The 15,556-nt window shown below is 50.2% G+C and overlaps 1 protein-coding gene across 2 annotated transcripts; it reads right to left on the bottom strand.

Annotated features, from left to right (window-relative positions):
* Positions 1–3,768: 3,768 nt before the first annotated feature.
* LOC122390024 lies at positions 3,769–7,923 on the bottom strand. Of its 2 annotated transcripts, none has more exons than XM_043382587.1 (3): positions 7,566–7,923; positions 7,097–7,230; positions 3,769–4,508 (listed from the first exon to the last, which is right to left on the bottom strand). In XM_043382587.1, exons 2-3 carry the CDS (start codon positions 7,185–7,187, stop codon positions 4,228–4,230), a joined length of 372 nt encoding a protein of 123 aa, XP_043238522.1. In that variant the 5' UTR covers positions 7,188–7,230; positions 7,566–7,923; the 3' UTR covers positions 3,769–4,227. The 2 variants fall into 2 exon arrangements, with proteins under 2 accessions (XP_043238522.1, XP_043238523.1); XM_043382588.1 differs by having other exon boundaries at positions 7,097–7,221.
* Between the last annotated feature and the right edge of the window lie 7,633 nt (positions 7,924–15,556).

The raw sequence follows: 15,556 nt of genomic DNA, 5'->3' as shown, positions 1-15,556 counted from the left end.
GTGTGCGCCGTTACGCAACACAGCGACTGGTACCCGATTTTAAGGTCTCAGGTCAACCGGTGACCTCTGAGGTCAGGTCAAGTGACCCAGGGCACAGGTTCAGTTTTTCATAAATAACCGCAAAAAAACGGCCGCCAGAGACGCGATTTTTGCATCATCGTGTTCGCCTCGCTCAGGCACGTCGAATGGTATGCCTAGTTTTTGTTCGGGTGAGGTCAACTCGAGGTGTTGACCTCGGATCAAGGTCAGGTCAGCGCCCCCCAGGTCACGAAATTGGTCAAATGAGGTCGTGTTGCATATCACTCGATTCGGCAGGACTTCCTGAGTCCATTGGTGGCTTTCCCGACCCGCTAGCTCCATTTGATCGGGAGTTATTGACGAAAAACTCTTATGACCCAAGTGAAGTCATAAATGAATGCAAAAGTGAAGCATCGGACCTTGCGAGGAGTGCATGAAATCGCGATTTCGTGTGCTTGATATAGTCTGAGATCGTTCCCGGCGCTAAAATAGCAGCTTTGATTTTTCCCTGTTGACTTATAGGTGGTGAGGTAAAGTGACCGACCTGACCTCATGTGACCGTTAGGAAAAATCCGAGATATACAAGTTGTGAGACCTCTGGAGGATACTAGGTCCTGAAGATTTCATCTCCCTGTGAAAGCTTCTCTGGCACTGAGGGCGTTGCGAAGTTGCGGCATCTGAGGACCGTGCAGAGGTTCACTTATGACGTCATAGGTCAGTGACCTGACTTGACCGAAAAATGCGGTTGGTGTCACTAGATCCGGCTTGAATCAAAGGGCAGGTATGCCACGTTTCAGTTCTCTATCGTCGGCGTGTCTCGAGCTATCGCGAAAAAACATGACCTTAATGCCCGTCTCTCCTCTTCGCCTGCTCGACGTCGGTCCCCTCGGCTCCCTCAGACCACCCGCAGCGTCGATAGGCGGCTGGTGCAGCGACCAGAGGCATCGTGTTTCTTAGGGACTTGGTGGTATTCCACTGTACTTCCTGGTGCCTTTCAAAAAACACAATGCCATAGTACCACTACCCCATCTAGCGGCTGACTTGTTAAATATCAGTTCAACCGGCGTCAACCAGAGGCATTTTGTAGCTTGCGATTTTAGACAAAGCGATTTTGTACGATACGATCATCTCTTTTTGTATGTTGCAATTTTGTATGCTGCGCGCTTGTATGATCTGCAATTGTACGTTCTAATTTTGTACGTTAAGATCATTGTATGATTCGCCCTTGTACGCTTTACACATTGAACGTTAAACTTTTGTACGTTACGATTTTGTACGCTGCACTTTTGTATGTTTTGACTGGCCCCTAACCGACCTGTTTTGTAGGTTTTGCGCGTTGTATGTTACGATTTTGTATGTTTTGATGATTGTATGCTAAGATTTTGTATGCTTTGATAGCCACCCCTTTTTGAAGTGCTCATGCAGGAAGATGTGCACAGCACGCTGTACGTGCAGGAAGCATGGCCTAACGTGCAGCAGCCGGTGCCATCGCAGTACGCACTGCAATAATAAATAGAACTGACAGCGCGACGATGTTTCTTAAAATGTGAGGATGAGAGAGAAGGAGTGGGAAATTATAATTAAATTCGAACGTGTTTTTAATGTCCAAATACATAATGCAGTTTTGTCCGTAATGGCACAATCAAACAAAGACTACACTCATTCGTTTACATGTAATTGTAGATCAACCGGGCCTGCCTATTGACTAGGGCCGGTCTCCGGCTGGTTTTGTTAGGTCTAGTTTCAGGCAGAACATGAACGGCGTTGATGTACTTGGGAGTTTTTACAGCGTTAAAGGGACTATCCCACCTTCAAAAAAGTACCATTTAGGATTCGGAAATGTTACTCATGATATTGTGACGAATTCTGCAAGTTTTTACGCGTTTTCATTGTGTACTTTTTGAGATATTGCGACTTTTATATTTTATCGTGACGTCATTTAGATCGGATCTGTGACGTAATGAAGGATTTACCTACTTCATGTCAATGTGGGGGAAATTTGGCAGCAAATATAGGTATTTGCTCTCAAATATGACGCGGCTCATACAATAACAAGTGTCTCTGATTAGCTTATTCGTAAATCAAGTGAAACTTCACATGGGTGACAGGCGTTCAAAATGCAAATGACGTCATCAATTGGCCGTTAATAGTTAAGAGATAGGGCCTTAGCTAAGGCCCACTTTTCAAATGAAGGGAACGAATTTCTTTAACACCACGAAACTGAGGATATTGCGACCAGGATATATAGTGGTTTCTGAACCTGGCAGCCAACTTGGCTATCTCAACTCAGAACTAATGCAAAGGTGGGACAGTCCCTTTAACTAAACAATGCTTTATGCTACAGCCGAGTCTGCAACTCAACCTGGTCGTTACTCAGCATTGTCGTCATCACAGAGCTTCAAATCGATCAGCTACAGGCTGAATACGTATCTATAGGGTATAGGAAGACGTCCAAAAACTGTTGGCCATAGTATCTGTAGTGAGATCTACGTTCCATGCTGGTCAGGCATTTTGCAAAATGCCTAGTCATTTTGTAAAATGGCTAGCCATTTTGAGAAAAGCCTGGCTGCGTTCAGTCATTTTTCAAACAGCCGTCTTTTTGTAAAATGCCTAGGCATTTTACAAAATGACTGATTTTCTAAAGTGCCTGCAACATATAGGGGAAGTTGGGCCTGGGGCAATGCCGGAGTTGGGGCAAAGCCGAAATTCGAGATATTTCTAAAACCGTACGACATGGATGCCACGTCTCAGTGATGCTCGGAAGCTTAAGTGACTACAATTATCGCATGTTTGTTACGAGTCGTCATTTGGAATACTTCGGCTGTGAGGGCGCCAAAAGCGTTTTCAAGGTACGTTTCCCTTGTACTACATGCGCCTTTGAAGCTGCATTTCTTACTCATTATGCTACCGTTTGTCTGGCCAATTCGGTCAAGTAATCTTCAGCATGTCTTTGCATAAGTGTGCTGCCTATTTGAAATTTATACAGCACGTTTAAAAGTTATGGGCCTGAAAATGAAAGTATGGCTGGCTGGGGTAATGCCGAAAACGTGCAATTACGCACGTTATTAAAGCACGCTACGTGGACTTTACTGCTGTAGAATAGCAACGCGTATTTTTAGTGAAACAAATTACACTTTCAGCCGGCACAACGGCCTGTTACCTATAAGGAATAATTTACCTGGCATTTTCTTATTATATCACACAATTATAACTTCCAGTGTGCACCAAGCGTCCTCAAGCTCTTAAAACGCGTGTCAGCTTTGATGAATTTTGGATAAAGTTTGAGATAAATTGGCAAAACATCAATGTCGGCATTCCTCGTAGATCATTTATCCCATTTTCGGCTTTCCCCGCAGTCCGGGGCAACGCCGAAAAAGTCAGTTCTTTGATATTTTTAGTTTTTGCGCTTAACGGTATGCGAATTCATCAAATGCGCCTGGTATGTTTAAAAGACAAAAGACTGGCCTCTCGAATGACGCCAACAAGAATAGCTTATGTTGTCTACCTTGCGTGCTACGGGCGTCAGAAAAAAGTATTCGGCGTTCCCCCAACTTCCCCTATACACCCATTTATCGATGACTGGATACCACTTCAAGGTTATAATTGGTACGAGTCCCCATAACCGGTCGACGAGGGGTTACACCTGCGGTGATTGGTTGATCGTCTACCAATCACAGCGCGCGTCAGACGGCAAACAAGAGAAGTGTCAATCAAGACTTTCCGGACACCCTGTATACAAATACGCCATGCTTGGAAGCTACTTGTATTTGTCACATATGCACACCGTTGATTATGATTATGCCACAGACATCGGACACTGAACCACTGAGATCGCTGAGGATGGCAATTGATATCGGACACTGAGCCAGAGGGGACGGCTGAGATCATCAGCGGCCGCCGCGCTGCGTGCAGCTGGCGCGGAGCGTCTGCCGCGAGCGGCCACGGCCCGCGCCCAAATCCTCGGCTCGCTCCGGTCACACGGCAGTGGACGGCGCCCACGGACCGCCTGGCCGGCCCCTATTGAGCTCGGCGCCGACGGACCGCCTGGCCGGCCCCTATCGAGCTCAGCGTCTGAACCGGGCGGGCCGCTGACCGCCGCCTGTTCGTCTCCACGGTGTCTATAAGGGCCGGGGCCGCCCGTCTGTCCGTCGTCCCGGTCTCCGCTCGGTGCAGGTGGCCGCCGCCGTCTGTCCCCCTCTCCGTGACGGCTCACCGCCGCCGGCGCCGGCCGGCGTCCAGCATCCGCACCATGTTGTTGACGTACTGCAGGTAGTGGCGCTGGCACTCGACGTCGTCGGCGCAGATCGGCGGCACCTCCTGCTTGACGCGCTTGCAGAGCGGCAGGCGGGAGCGGCGCTGGCGGCCGGCGGTGAGCTGCCGCAGCTCACCGCCCGTCAGCCGGCCGAGCTGCCGCAGCTCACCGCCCGACAGCCTGCCGAGCTGCCGCAGCTCTCCGCCCGACAGCCGGGGACGCAGCTCTGGTGCATCGTCTGCGGCGGGCGGGCTCGGTCAGAAAACTGGGGACGGCGGGACTGGGAACGGTAGGCCTAGGGGCGGGCTTGGTCAATCTAAATAGTATGTTTGGCCTATACGAGAGATGAAAAGTGATTCGAAGTTCGAACTTATAACACAGAAAGTAAATGCAGCAAAGACCTTTCGTAAATCGTTACTCTGGAGTCGCCATAAAATCGATAATGGTAAATCGTTAGTCGTTAAGCCGTTATTAAGTTAAAACTGGATTAATCAATTGCCCTATGTTCCGCTTCATTCTGTTCCTCAAGAACTGGTAAACAAACATTCCTTAACCCTCGCACGACCAGGCCATTTCTCATAACACGAACGACCAGGGGGGGGTTGTTACGACCCCCCCCCCCTGGCGTTTCGAAACGGAAGGTCGTAGAGCTTAGCGGAAAAAACCAACGGATTGCTCTCAACGAGATCTCGCGATTGGTGGTATATTTTTTGGTCCTAGGTCAACATTTGACCTACTTTTGACCGGTCAAAGGTCAAATTTTCGGAAAAATAGACTTTTTTCAACTTTCGGCGGCGATTGCGGCAAAACGGTGGGAGATATCGACTTGAAACCTTCACTATCGTGTTCCTTGATCAATTCTCTATCGTTTGGTATGTATTTCGTTTCCCTAGCTCTAAAAATGGCGCGTTGGGAGCGCCGGAAGTCGGCAAGGTCACAGTCGGCGGCAGAAATTCGAAAAATCAAAATTTAAATTTTTGAAATCTGATTGTATTTTTGGATTTGGGAGGTCCATTTGCTCCCTATAGAAGCTAATATTGCTGCATATTCCCATTGAGGTGACAAGAATTAGCAAAATAGTGGTTCGGGCGCTTTTCAAAAATAGTACCGGACGCTGTTCCTCTTGTGACGTCATAGATCCGTGACCTGACCTGACCCGGTCAAATTTCTTATACCATATGATAGCCAATACTTGCCCCAACATGCATGGGAAGTTTCATCACGATCCATCAACCGATGTGCGTACCACCGGCAGGAAACCTCGGGCGTTGGCACTCAGTTTGTGAAAATCCGGCCGGAGGCTGTACCTCTTATGACGTCATAACTCCGTGACCTGACATGACCTGATCAATTTTTTTTCGGCAAAAGATGCGCAAAGGTTGCCCCAGAGGGTATTGAAAATTTCAGCCCGCTACGACAAGCCGTTTAGCGTGCACTTCGAAAAAACCTCAGGGGGGGGGTTGATACAACCCCCCCCCCCCCCTAGGCGTTCTAGGGTTAAAACAAATAAAGCCTTTGAGGAATAGAGCCCTTCAGCCGTTGAGGAAGCGAATAAAACGAGAAGAGAGCGGCAATTCATGTGTCTTATTAAATTGATTTAACTTTAAATTGAATTAAATTGATTAAGGATTTAATGACTAACGATTTACTATAACGATTTTATCACGACTCTAGAGTAAAGATTTACGAAATTTACGAAAGGCCTTTGCTGCAATAACTTTGTCAGCCTGGCTAATTTTGTTAACCATAGACCTCTGTATACCGGTATACAGAGGTCTCTGCATCAACTTAAGTATAACACGGAATACTCGTCCTCTTCTTCGGCCACCGACCCCGTTTCAAGCTGGCAGTCCCACCCTATCGCCGCAGACTGCTAATTGTTTGGAGTGAAAAGGAGTACATACTACAAGGATTGAACACCATTTCGTTGACCGTTCGCGATTCTCGGCCCTCGTCGGTCTGTCCCTTGAGAAGTGCTGAGTCCCAAATCTGCACCCGCTGGTGATTGTTGGTTGCATCAGCAGTCAGCACAGTGCACATCGCCTTCACCCTCGCAGTTGTTGGTTTTGAAAAATCATGTTATAAAATCCATACACTATGATAAAATCCTCCGTCCCGGTACCGGACCTTTTTGACCACCATCTTCCGTTATATTTTTTACATGTGTAGAGACAACGGTGGCACCTGTGTAGTGCCGCGAAATTTGACAGAGCTTATGACACATTAGTTGTTCCATACTGCGTTAAAAGTTTGACCTCATGCCGCCTTAGAGCAGGTAAGCAGGCGTACATGGGTTAAGTAGCCTTGCCTTTAAAACGAGATCGTGTCTTTTCTTAACCCGCCCGTGCTATAAGGGGGGGGGGACGTTATACGCCCCTTTCCCCCTCAGGTGTTTCGCGAATATCTCAAAAAACGGCGGCGCGCAGCGCCACCGTTTTTAATACACCTGTTCATGCATCTTTACCGCACAGTTGTGAAAATTTCAGACCCAGGTCGTTCAAGGTCAGGTCACCAGGTCACTTCAAGTGACCTTACCTAAAAACAAGTTCCAAGGCTTGTTACAGCTTCACCGACTGAACGATCACTTTGAAACTTTCAGCGATTGATAAGAGAACAGTAGGTATACCTATGTAAAACGTATATCTCGCATTTTTACATCTGTGACCTAAGGTCAGGTCAATTTTGCGACCTCTCCATTTCCCACGCGAAGGCTAGAAAATCATGTACTGGAGCCAAGCATATCTAATGGGTTAGCGCCCCCAGTCCCGCCACTACGAAGTTGCCCGAGACCTTGTAGGTGTTAGACCGAAAAAAGACATTACTTACCAAGAGTATTTCTGTTGAGATATAGCGCTCTTGCCGGAGCCAATGTGTGTAGAAACAACATGACAGCCAAGCTCACACCCAGTACCTTCATTGGCTGGTTGGGTCGCCTCAAGTGTTTTTAGACGCTAACCGACCTGCAAGACAGGCTGGTGTTAGGCCAAGGCATGGATAAGAGATCAGAGGATTTGATATCGAGAGCCTACGCACTTGTAAGGAAATGCAATGAAAGGCTGCGCAATACCGATCTATTGAAAGTGTAGGATATTTTCCACAAGGGTGTGTTAGAAAGTCGTCTGACGAAGCGTGCCTATCCCAACAAGCTGCATTGTCCGCTCAATATACAGCAATACAAAATAAATTACAAATTGTATAAGACAATACAATTGTCAGTTAGATTACAAGATCATCACTGAATATTACTTGATGTGCACTAGAAGTTTCATTAATCATATTCAGGATATGCACCTACCTGGAGCGGTGACAGTGCTGAGTCGCTCCCTCCCCGGAGTCGAACGCAATCGGCAGTGGCAAGTGGCGGCGGCGGCGGCGGTAGCGGCTTTTATGTCGTGCGTCGCCTGCGTCGCGCAGCCGCTGATGCCGCGGCGACACATATTGCCGCCGGCTGAGAGGGATGAGTCGCGGACGGGTTCACTGGGGACCCATCGCTGGCCGGCCGGACGCAGCGGGAAACTATCGTGTCGGAGGCACCGCCAGGCCGTGGCGCGGGGACGATATCGCGTCTCGGATTGTACTGTTTTTATGTCCAATTGTCGACTCTTGGAGTTGGGACTCGTACCAGCCAAACGATTCTAATGCTACTGCTCATGTTACTGATTACATGCGATATATTTCGGTCATGGGTTTGACGCTCCTGTTTCCTTAACCCTCGCCGGCACAGGCCATTTTGCGTCCTTCGACGGCACAAGGGGAGGGGGGTAGTACGAACCCCCTCGCTTTCGGCCTCTGATCGAGCTAGTCTCGCGGAAAAACGAGCTCAGCGTGCTGCCCGTCACGAGAGGAAGCCGATGATACACAATTTTAAGGTCCTAGGTCATCGTCTATCTGGAAGGTCTATTTGACCTTCCAGGTCAGGTCAATGGCCCAAAAGTCGGGAAAATCGGGACCTGTTAGAAAGTCGGTGTGGTTACTATTAGGGTTTTCGGGGTGCTGATCACGAATATCGTGCTAGTTCTGATCACAGATTATGTCTTAAAGCATTTACACCAGGTTGGGTCAGGTCAGGTCAGGTCAACCAGTAGGGGTCGTGACGGGTATTCCTGGTATACGTGTTGTCGCCGACGCAACGAAAGGCGACAGCGATTGGAGCGCACGAGGAACGTTAATATTTTATTTATGATTTTACTGAACGTTCCGACGGATTTCGACAAAAAATACAGTTTTTTGAGTGCATTACGACGATTCGTTTCCCTTCGCGTTTCGTATTCGTAATATGGGAATTTTTCGCATTTAACGTAATGTATTCATTAACTCAACATTCGTGATTGTTGTAACGACAACAATTAATGGTCCTCCGGGCCGGATCGATAAGAATCGATCCTTTTATCGTGTGCTTTTGTCATCGATTGCCATTGACCCCGAGTTCATTGTAACTTAACGATGACCTACTTTACTCGCTAGCATCTATCTCGCACTGTTACAGTTAAAGTAAATTGTAGCCCTTATCATGGAGACGGCTGAGAAGAAGTTACGAGCCAGGAAGAAGGGAGCATTTACGAGACTCTGTAATGTAGCCGAAACCATTATCGCATCAAACGGAAGCAGAACGCAACTGCAAGGTCTACTCGAAAGGATCGGAGAGGCTTTAGACAACGTGGCTGAAGCAAACGATGCGTATATAAGCGGACTCGAAGATGACAATGAAGATATAAGAATATCAGAACGCTACATGGAAGAGGTGGAGGAGCGCTATAAATTAACTGGTGACAAAATCACGTCGTACTTAATGGCACGTAAGAGCGACGCACCCTCCGAAGCGAGCTCGCGAAGGGCGGGCTCAAGCATACGATCTCAAGCGTCAAGTACGTCAAACCGTTCTACAGCATCTAAAGAAGCCCAAATTAATGCCCGTCTGAAACGGCTGCAGGCGCAGCAGCTAGAACGGCGCACGAGGAGAGAGCTCTGGAAGAGGCAACGAAGAAAGTGCGCCTGGCTGAGGAAGAGGCGAGAAGAAAGATGCGTCTGGCTGAAGCGAGGGACGCTGCAGAATTGGCTGCAAAGGAGGCCGATTTACGCCAGGCAGCTGAGGACGAGCTGCAATGGGAAAGAATAAATGACTTCGACGGAGAAGAAGCTGAAAACCAAAGACACCAGCAATCGAGTGTGATCGAGATGAACGACGAAGGTGCCGCAGCCCCAATAGACGGTCCAGTAACCGAATGTTTGACGGCGCAGAAACCGGACCGGCCGACGAGCACCATGGCTAACCAACAAGATCAAACAGAAGAGCACGCACCGAAGGAACGGCAGGTTCAAAATTTAAATCCAAGACGGACTGCTTCTGCAACATCCTGGATTTCCGAGGTGGCAAACAAACCGCAAGATATGACGTCAGCAGGGCAGTACCCACCGGGCGGCCATCATCGAAGTGTTCCCCAGATCAAACTACCAATGTTTAGCGGGAAGGCAACTGAATGGCCACAATGGATCGGGCTGTTTAAAACGCTCATACACGACCAGCAGTGTTTGTCCGACGCAGAAAAACTCGCCCATCTTCAGTCTTCTGTCACGGGGCTGGCCAAGCAGACAGTCGAAGGAATGCTGTATGATGGTGCGCTGTATCCTGTAGCCTTAGAAACGCTCATGGAGAGATTTGGAAAGGAACAGGACATCGTAAATGCCAATCTTTCTGCCGTCTTCTGCACACCACCCATGAAAGAGCTGGACCCGACGGCGCTGGAAAGATTCCATGCTGTCGTCCGCTGCGCGGTCAAAGTTCTTGAAAATATGGGGTTCGAAGGTGACCTCAACAGCACCGAAAACCTTCGTCGGGTCGTGCTGAAACTACCGAACGAGCTGAAAAGAGAATGGGGGCGTCAAATCGTGGAAATGGAGCCAAAACGACCTGGTCTAAGCGACTTCGACAGCTGGCTGAGCCAACAAGTTCGCATCGTCACGGCCCTCCCAGCCAAGCCCACGGACTACGACAGAACGACTCGCTACAAGAGTGACCGCTCCAAGAGCCTCCTAAGAGCACCTTCAGCTCCAGCAACCTTGACCACGGCACCGAAGGCCAGCATAAAGAGCGCCAGACCTCCGCACGAGCAGGACGCGCCACACTGTAGCTGCGGAGAGTCACACGAGCTGTCCGTGTGCCCTTCGTTTCTGCAGTTGTCAAAAGGAGAACGAGCAAAGTTTATCGGTGAAAGTGCTCGCTGCTTTCTGTGCCTGAAACTAGGACATCGGTCGCGACACTGTCCATCGGTAGAGACATGTGAAGAAGAAAACTGCCGGGGAAGACATCATCGCCTTCTTCACGGCAGCAGCAGAGTCTTCCCTTCTAAGACTGATGGTTCAACTCGTAGGACAGTCGCGGCTACAACTCCACGGAAGGATGAAATGACCCTGCTTCAGATAGTGCCGGTTAGGGTTCACGGAGACAATACTTACGTCGACACGTTCGCCATTCTCGATTCGGGGGCTCAGACCTCACTGTGTACCGACCGGCTGGCTGAGAAGCTGCAGCTGACTGGTGAAGTTCGGCCTCTATCGCTGAACAACGTGGAAGGCAGCGGACCGCAGCGGATGTCCATGAAGACATCGGTGAAGCTCACCGCACTGGCGGAGGATTCGGAGACACGTTCAGTGACTGTAAATGAAGTATGGACGGTGCCAAGACTGAACGTTCCGGTACCCCAGCTGAGCTCCTCCGCGCGCTCGAAGTGGCTTCATTTGAACGGGCTGGACATAGCCGATGTTGGCGCAGACCAAGTAGAAGTGCTTCTTGGAGCCAATGTTACCGAAGCGATTCTCCAGAAAGAAGTACGTGTCGGGAAAGCAGGCCAGCCAGTCGCCATCAAAACGCATTTCGGTTGGGCTCTGACTGGCTCCATCGCCAGCTTGACTCCGACTGATCAGCACCATGTGATGCACATCCACCGCAGCACCTCTCAGGAAGACGAGCTGAACGAGCTGCTGCAGAACTGGTGGAAAACGGACTCATTCGGTACCTCACACGACTTGAAGAAAGAGACTTCGCACGAAGACAGACGAGCCATTCGAATACTCGAAGACACGACCAGGCTTCAAGACGATGGTCACTTTGAATGTGGTCTCCTGTGGAAAAAGGACGAAGTGTCGCTGCCGGAGAATCGCATCGGCGCACTCCGTCGCCTGGAACGAACTGAAAAATCACTTCGAAGTAACCCTGACAAGGCAAAGGGATACAAACAAGCCATCGACAGTTATGTCTCTCTCGGGCATGCTCGTAAGCTGGGACAAGACGAGGCAGCCAAAGCCAACCCTAAAAGGTGGTACCTTCCTCATCATGCCGTCTTCAATCAGAACAAGCCCGGGAAGATAAGAGTTGTGTTCGACGCGTCCGCAGAGTTCCATGGAACTTCGCTGAATGAAGAGCTGCTAACTGGCCCAGATCTTCTTCAAGAGCTTCCGGCTATTCTGATGCGTTTTCGCGAGAAGTCGGTGGCTATAGTCGGGGACATCGATCAAATGTTCCATCAAGTGCGCATCCAGCAGAGCGATCGACCAGCCCTCAGCTTTCTCTGGAGGGACTTGGAGTGTGGCCGACCTCCAGACACATACGAAATGAATGTCGCCATTTTTGGCGCAAAGTGCTCTCCTGCGATCGCCTCCTACGCGTTACGAAAGGTGATTGAAAGTCAAGTAGAAGTCGGACTCAACAAGCACTCGGCATCTGACATTGCAAAGCAGTTCTACATGGACGACTACGTGGCCTCAGCAGAAAGTCCTAAGAGTGCTGCCGACCTACTTCACACCGTCACCAAGCTCGTATCCACAGGCGGGTTCACCCTGCGAAAATGGACAAGCAACTCAAGAGAGGTGATGGAATCTGTTCAGCCGACCGATAGGGCTCGTTCCGAATTGGACGCATTCACTCCGCTCTCTCCTGAGCGCGTGCTCGGCCTGATCTGGGACACGGAACAGGACACGATCGGTCTAAACGTTCCGAAGAAACGAAATCTCCCAACGACGAAACGGGGAATTCTGAAGGCAATAGCAGCGGTATACGACCCGCTCGGTCTGCTGTCGCCGTTTATGCTGCAGGCAAAGCTGTTGATGCAGGGTCTATGGAGACAGCAGCTTACATGGGACAGCCAGCTGGACGAACAGGACCTTCACAGGTGGCGATGCTGGCAAGAGGAAGCCAACATCCTCTCACAGCTACGGATCTCTCGCTGTTACACCGCTCTGGATGGACCAGTGAAGAGGTCAGAGCTGCACGTGTTCAGCGATGCCTCGGAAGCAGCCTTCGGCGCAGCAGGCTACCTCCGGCAAATCGACGCGACCGGCGGTATCCAATGCGCGCTGGTCATGAGCCGGACTCGAGTCGCTCCTCTGAAGCAGCTGACCGTGGTCCGTCTGGAGTTGCAGGGAGCTGTCTTAGCTACAAGACTCGCTGAAAGTATCACGTCAGCACTATCTATGTCTATCGACAGCGTCTACTTCTGGACTGACAGCCAGGTGGTGCTTGGCTACATACAAAATGAAAGCAGACGCTTTCATACGTTTGTCGCCAACCGCGTAGCGGAAATCAGGGACAAGTCGGACCCCGAACAGTGGCGGCACGTCCCCGGACCGCTAAATCCAGCCGACGACTGCTCCAGGGGCCTGGAGGCCTCTGCTCTCACGCCGGACAGTCGGTGGTTCCGTGGTCCAAGCTTCTTATATGACGATGAGACAGAATGGCCGAAGTATGAGTCACACTCACATCCGACACAAGAAACCGACCCAGAGGTTAAAGTGGTGGCCTCTGTCAGCGTGCGAGTGAAGAAAGTCGGGCTGCTAGTCGACCCTGCTCGCTTCTCATCATGGACGCGGTACAAGCGAGTTGTAGCGTGGTTATTCCGTTTCGCATACAATTATGTTGCGAAGCATCGCCCGCAGTACAGCCACTGGTCTGTCACCGGCCGCCTATCGACAGAGGAGCTGTGTGCCGCTGAGTCTCACATTCTGAAGAGAAGCCAGCAAGAAAGTTTCACAGAAGAGATGGACGATATCTCTCAAGGAAGGCCAGTATCCACCAAGAGCGCCCTGGCACAGCTAGCCCCGGCTCTCGACGAAAATGGCGTTCTGCGTGTCGGTGGGAGACTATCAAAGAGTGATCTGCCGCCATCGACCAAGCATCCCATCATTCTACCAAGGCTACATGACGTCACACGCCTCATCGCCACTTCGTACCATCGCAAGGTCATTCATGCAGGAGTCGAGCACACGATGAACGAGCTCCGTCAGAAGTTCTGGCTTCCGAAGGCTCGCTCGACGCTGAGATCTCTGATCCACTCCTGCTCCGTTTGCAAGAGGCGACGCGCGCGACCTCAGGCCCCCCTCATGGCTGGCTTGCCAAGTGCAAGATTCGACTGCAAGCATGCCTTCAGCTCTGTTGGCCTCGACTTCTGTGGACCGGTGTACGTGAGGAGTCGCCGCAGTCGTCAAAAACGATACATCCTGCTAGTGACGTGTCTGGCTTCAAGGGCAGTCCATCTAGAGATGACGTCATCACTGGACACGGACAGCTTTTTACTCGCTTTCCGCCGATTCATCGCCCGGCGAGGTAGGCCTACTCACGTCTTCTCCGATAACGGCAAGAATCTGCTGAGGGGTGAAAGAGAAATTCGTGAGGCCCTGCAGAAGTGGAACAAAGCACACATCCATGATGCCTTGGCCCAACAGGATATCACGTGGCACTTCAACCCGCCTGCAGCGCCGCACATGGGCGGATCCTGGGAGTCTCTCATCTCTTCGGTCAAGAGAGCTCTGAAGGTCGTGGTGGGAAACAGCCTGGTGACGGAAGAGGTGCTGCACACAGTCCTCACCGAGGTAGAGCACATCCTCAACAGTCGGCCTATCACCCACGTGAGCTCGGACGCCGGCGACGCCGAAGCTCTGACTCCAAACCACATCCTTTTGGGACGCAACTGCCCAAGTCTGCCTCCGGGAGTGTTTTCTGACAAAGACCTCTCCATGAAAAGACGTTGGCGTCACTCGCAACAGATTGCAGACCATTTCTGGCGCAGATGGACCAGAGAATATCTGCCCACACTGATCGGTAGACAGAAGTGGACGAAGGATACCAGAAACATTCAGATCGGGGACGTGGTGCTAGTTGCTGAGAGTAATGTACCTCGTGGCCGTTGGCCCCTGGCTCGGGTAGCCAAAGTGTTCCCGGGATCAGATGGACGAGTGAGGTCAGTCGAACTAAACACGCCGAGTGGCACATATGTCCGACCTGTCGTCCGGTTGTGTGTTCTCGAGGAGTCGGAGTGAGCACGCACGTGACGCTGGGCGTGAGAAATATCGGTGTTGTAAATAGGATCCTGAGATCGTTTCTGAGGCGCGCGAGTATATCGTTAGACTGCGCTTGTTAAACTGGACAGACGGCCTCCAAAAGGTACTGGAGGTAAATGTGTCGTGTGTTACCTGACTATATCGGTTATTCGGTTCGATTTCTGGGGGGGGGGGAGTGTGTCGCCGACGCAACGAAAGGCGACAGCGATTGGAGCGCACGAGGAACGTTAATATTTTATTTATGATTTTACTGAACGTTCCGACGGATTTCGACAAAAAATACAGTTTTTTGAGTGCATTACGACGATTCGTTTCCCTTCGCTTTTCGTATTCGTAATATGGGAATTTTTCGCATTTAACGTAATGTATTCATTAACTCAACATTCGTGATTGTTGTAACGACAACAACCGCCTCTGATAGCTTCGTAACATGTTATGAAGGCACCAAAACTACTTCGTAAGTGTTCAAATGGTTGCTTAATTCGAATTCAGCTAAAAAAAACTAGCCTAGAAACATGTAAAACACGGCAAAGTGATCCGAGGTCACCAAAGGTCAATGACCTGGCCTGACCTTCAAGTGGCCTTCATATCCACCCTTTTTCATGGGAGCAACATCAAATCACATGTGATTTGCATGTTTGAACGCTTGCAACCACAAAAAGCTCGCAAACGCGCGACTAATGCAAGCCGACATACGCCGAATCGCGATTCTGTCCAAACATAGTCTCGGAAAGTAGGTCACAGGTCAAAGGTCATTTGGGTCAGGGTCATGGCATTTTTAGGGTATGTGTAAAATTGATCAATGCGAGGTAACTGAAGGTTTCGTCGCGATCGGCCGCTTCTTACGCGAGTTTTTTGCGAAAAACCTTAGGGGGGGTTGCATTAGCCCCCCCCCCTGAGCCGGCGAGGGTTAAAGTTTATAGTTGTTAAAAACAAACATTATCTCCAAATCTGTCG

Source organism: Amphibalanus amphitrite, unplaced genomic scaffold (genome assembly GCF_019059575.1).
Source record: "Amphibalanus amphitrite isolate SeventyFive unplaced genomic scaffold, NRLGWU_Aamphi_draft 000379F_arrow, whole genome shotgun sequence".
NCBI classification, from domain to species: Eukaryota; Metazoa; Arthropoda; class Thecostraca; order Balanomorpha; family Balanidae; genus Amphibalanus; species Amphibalanus amphitrite.
Note: the sequence above shows the minus strand (reverse complement) of the source record. Positions and strands in the feature narration are given on the sequence as shown.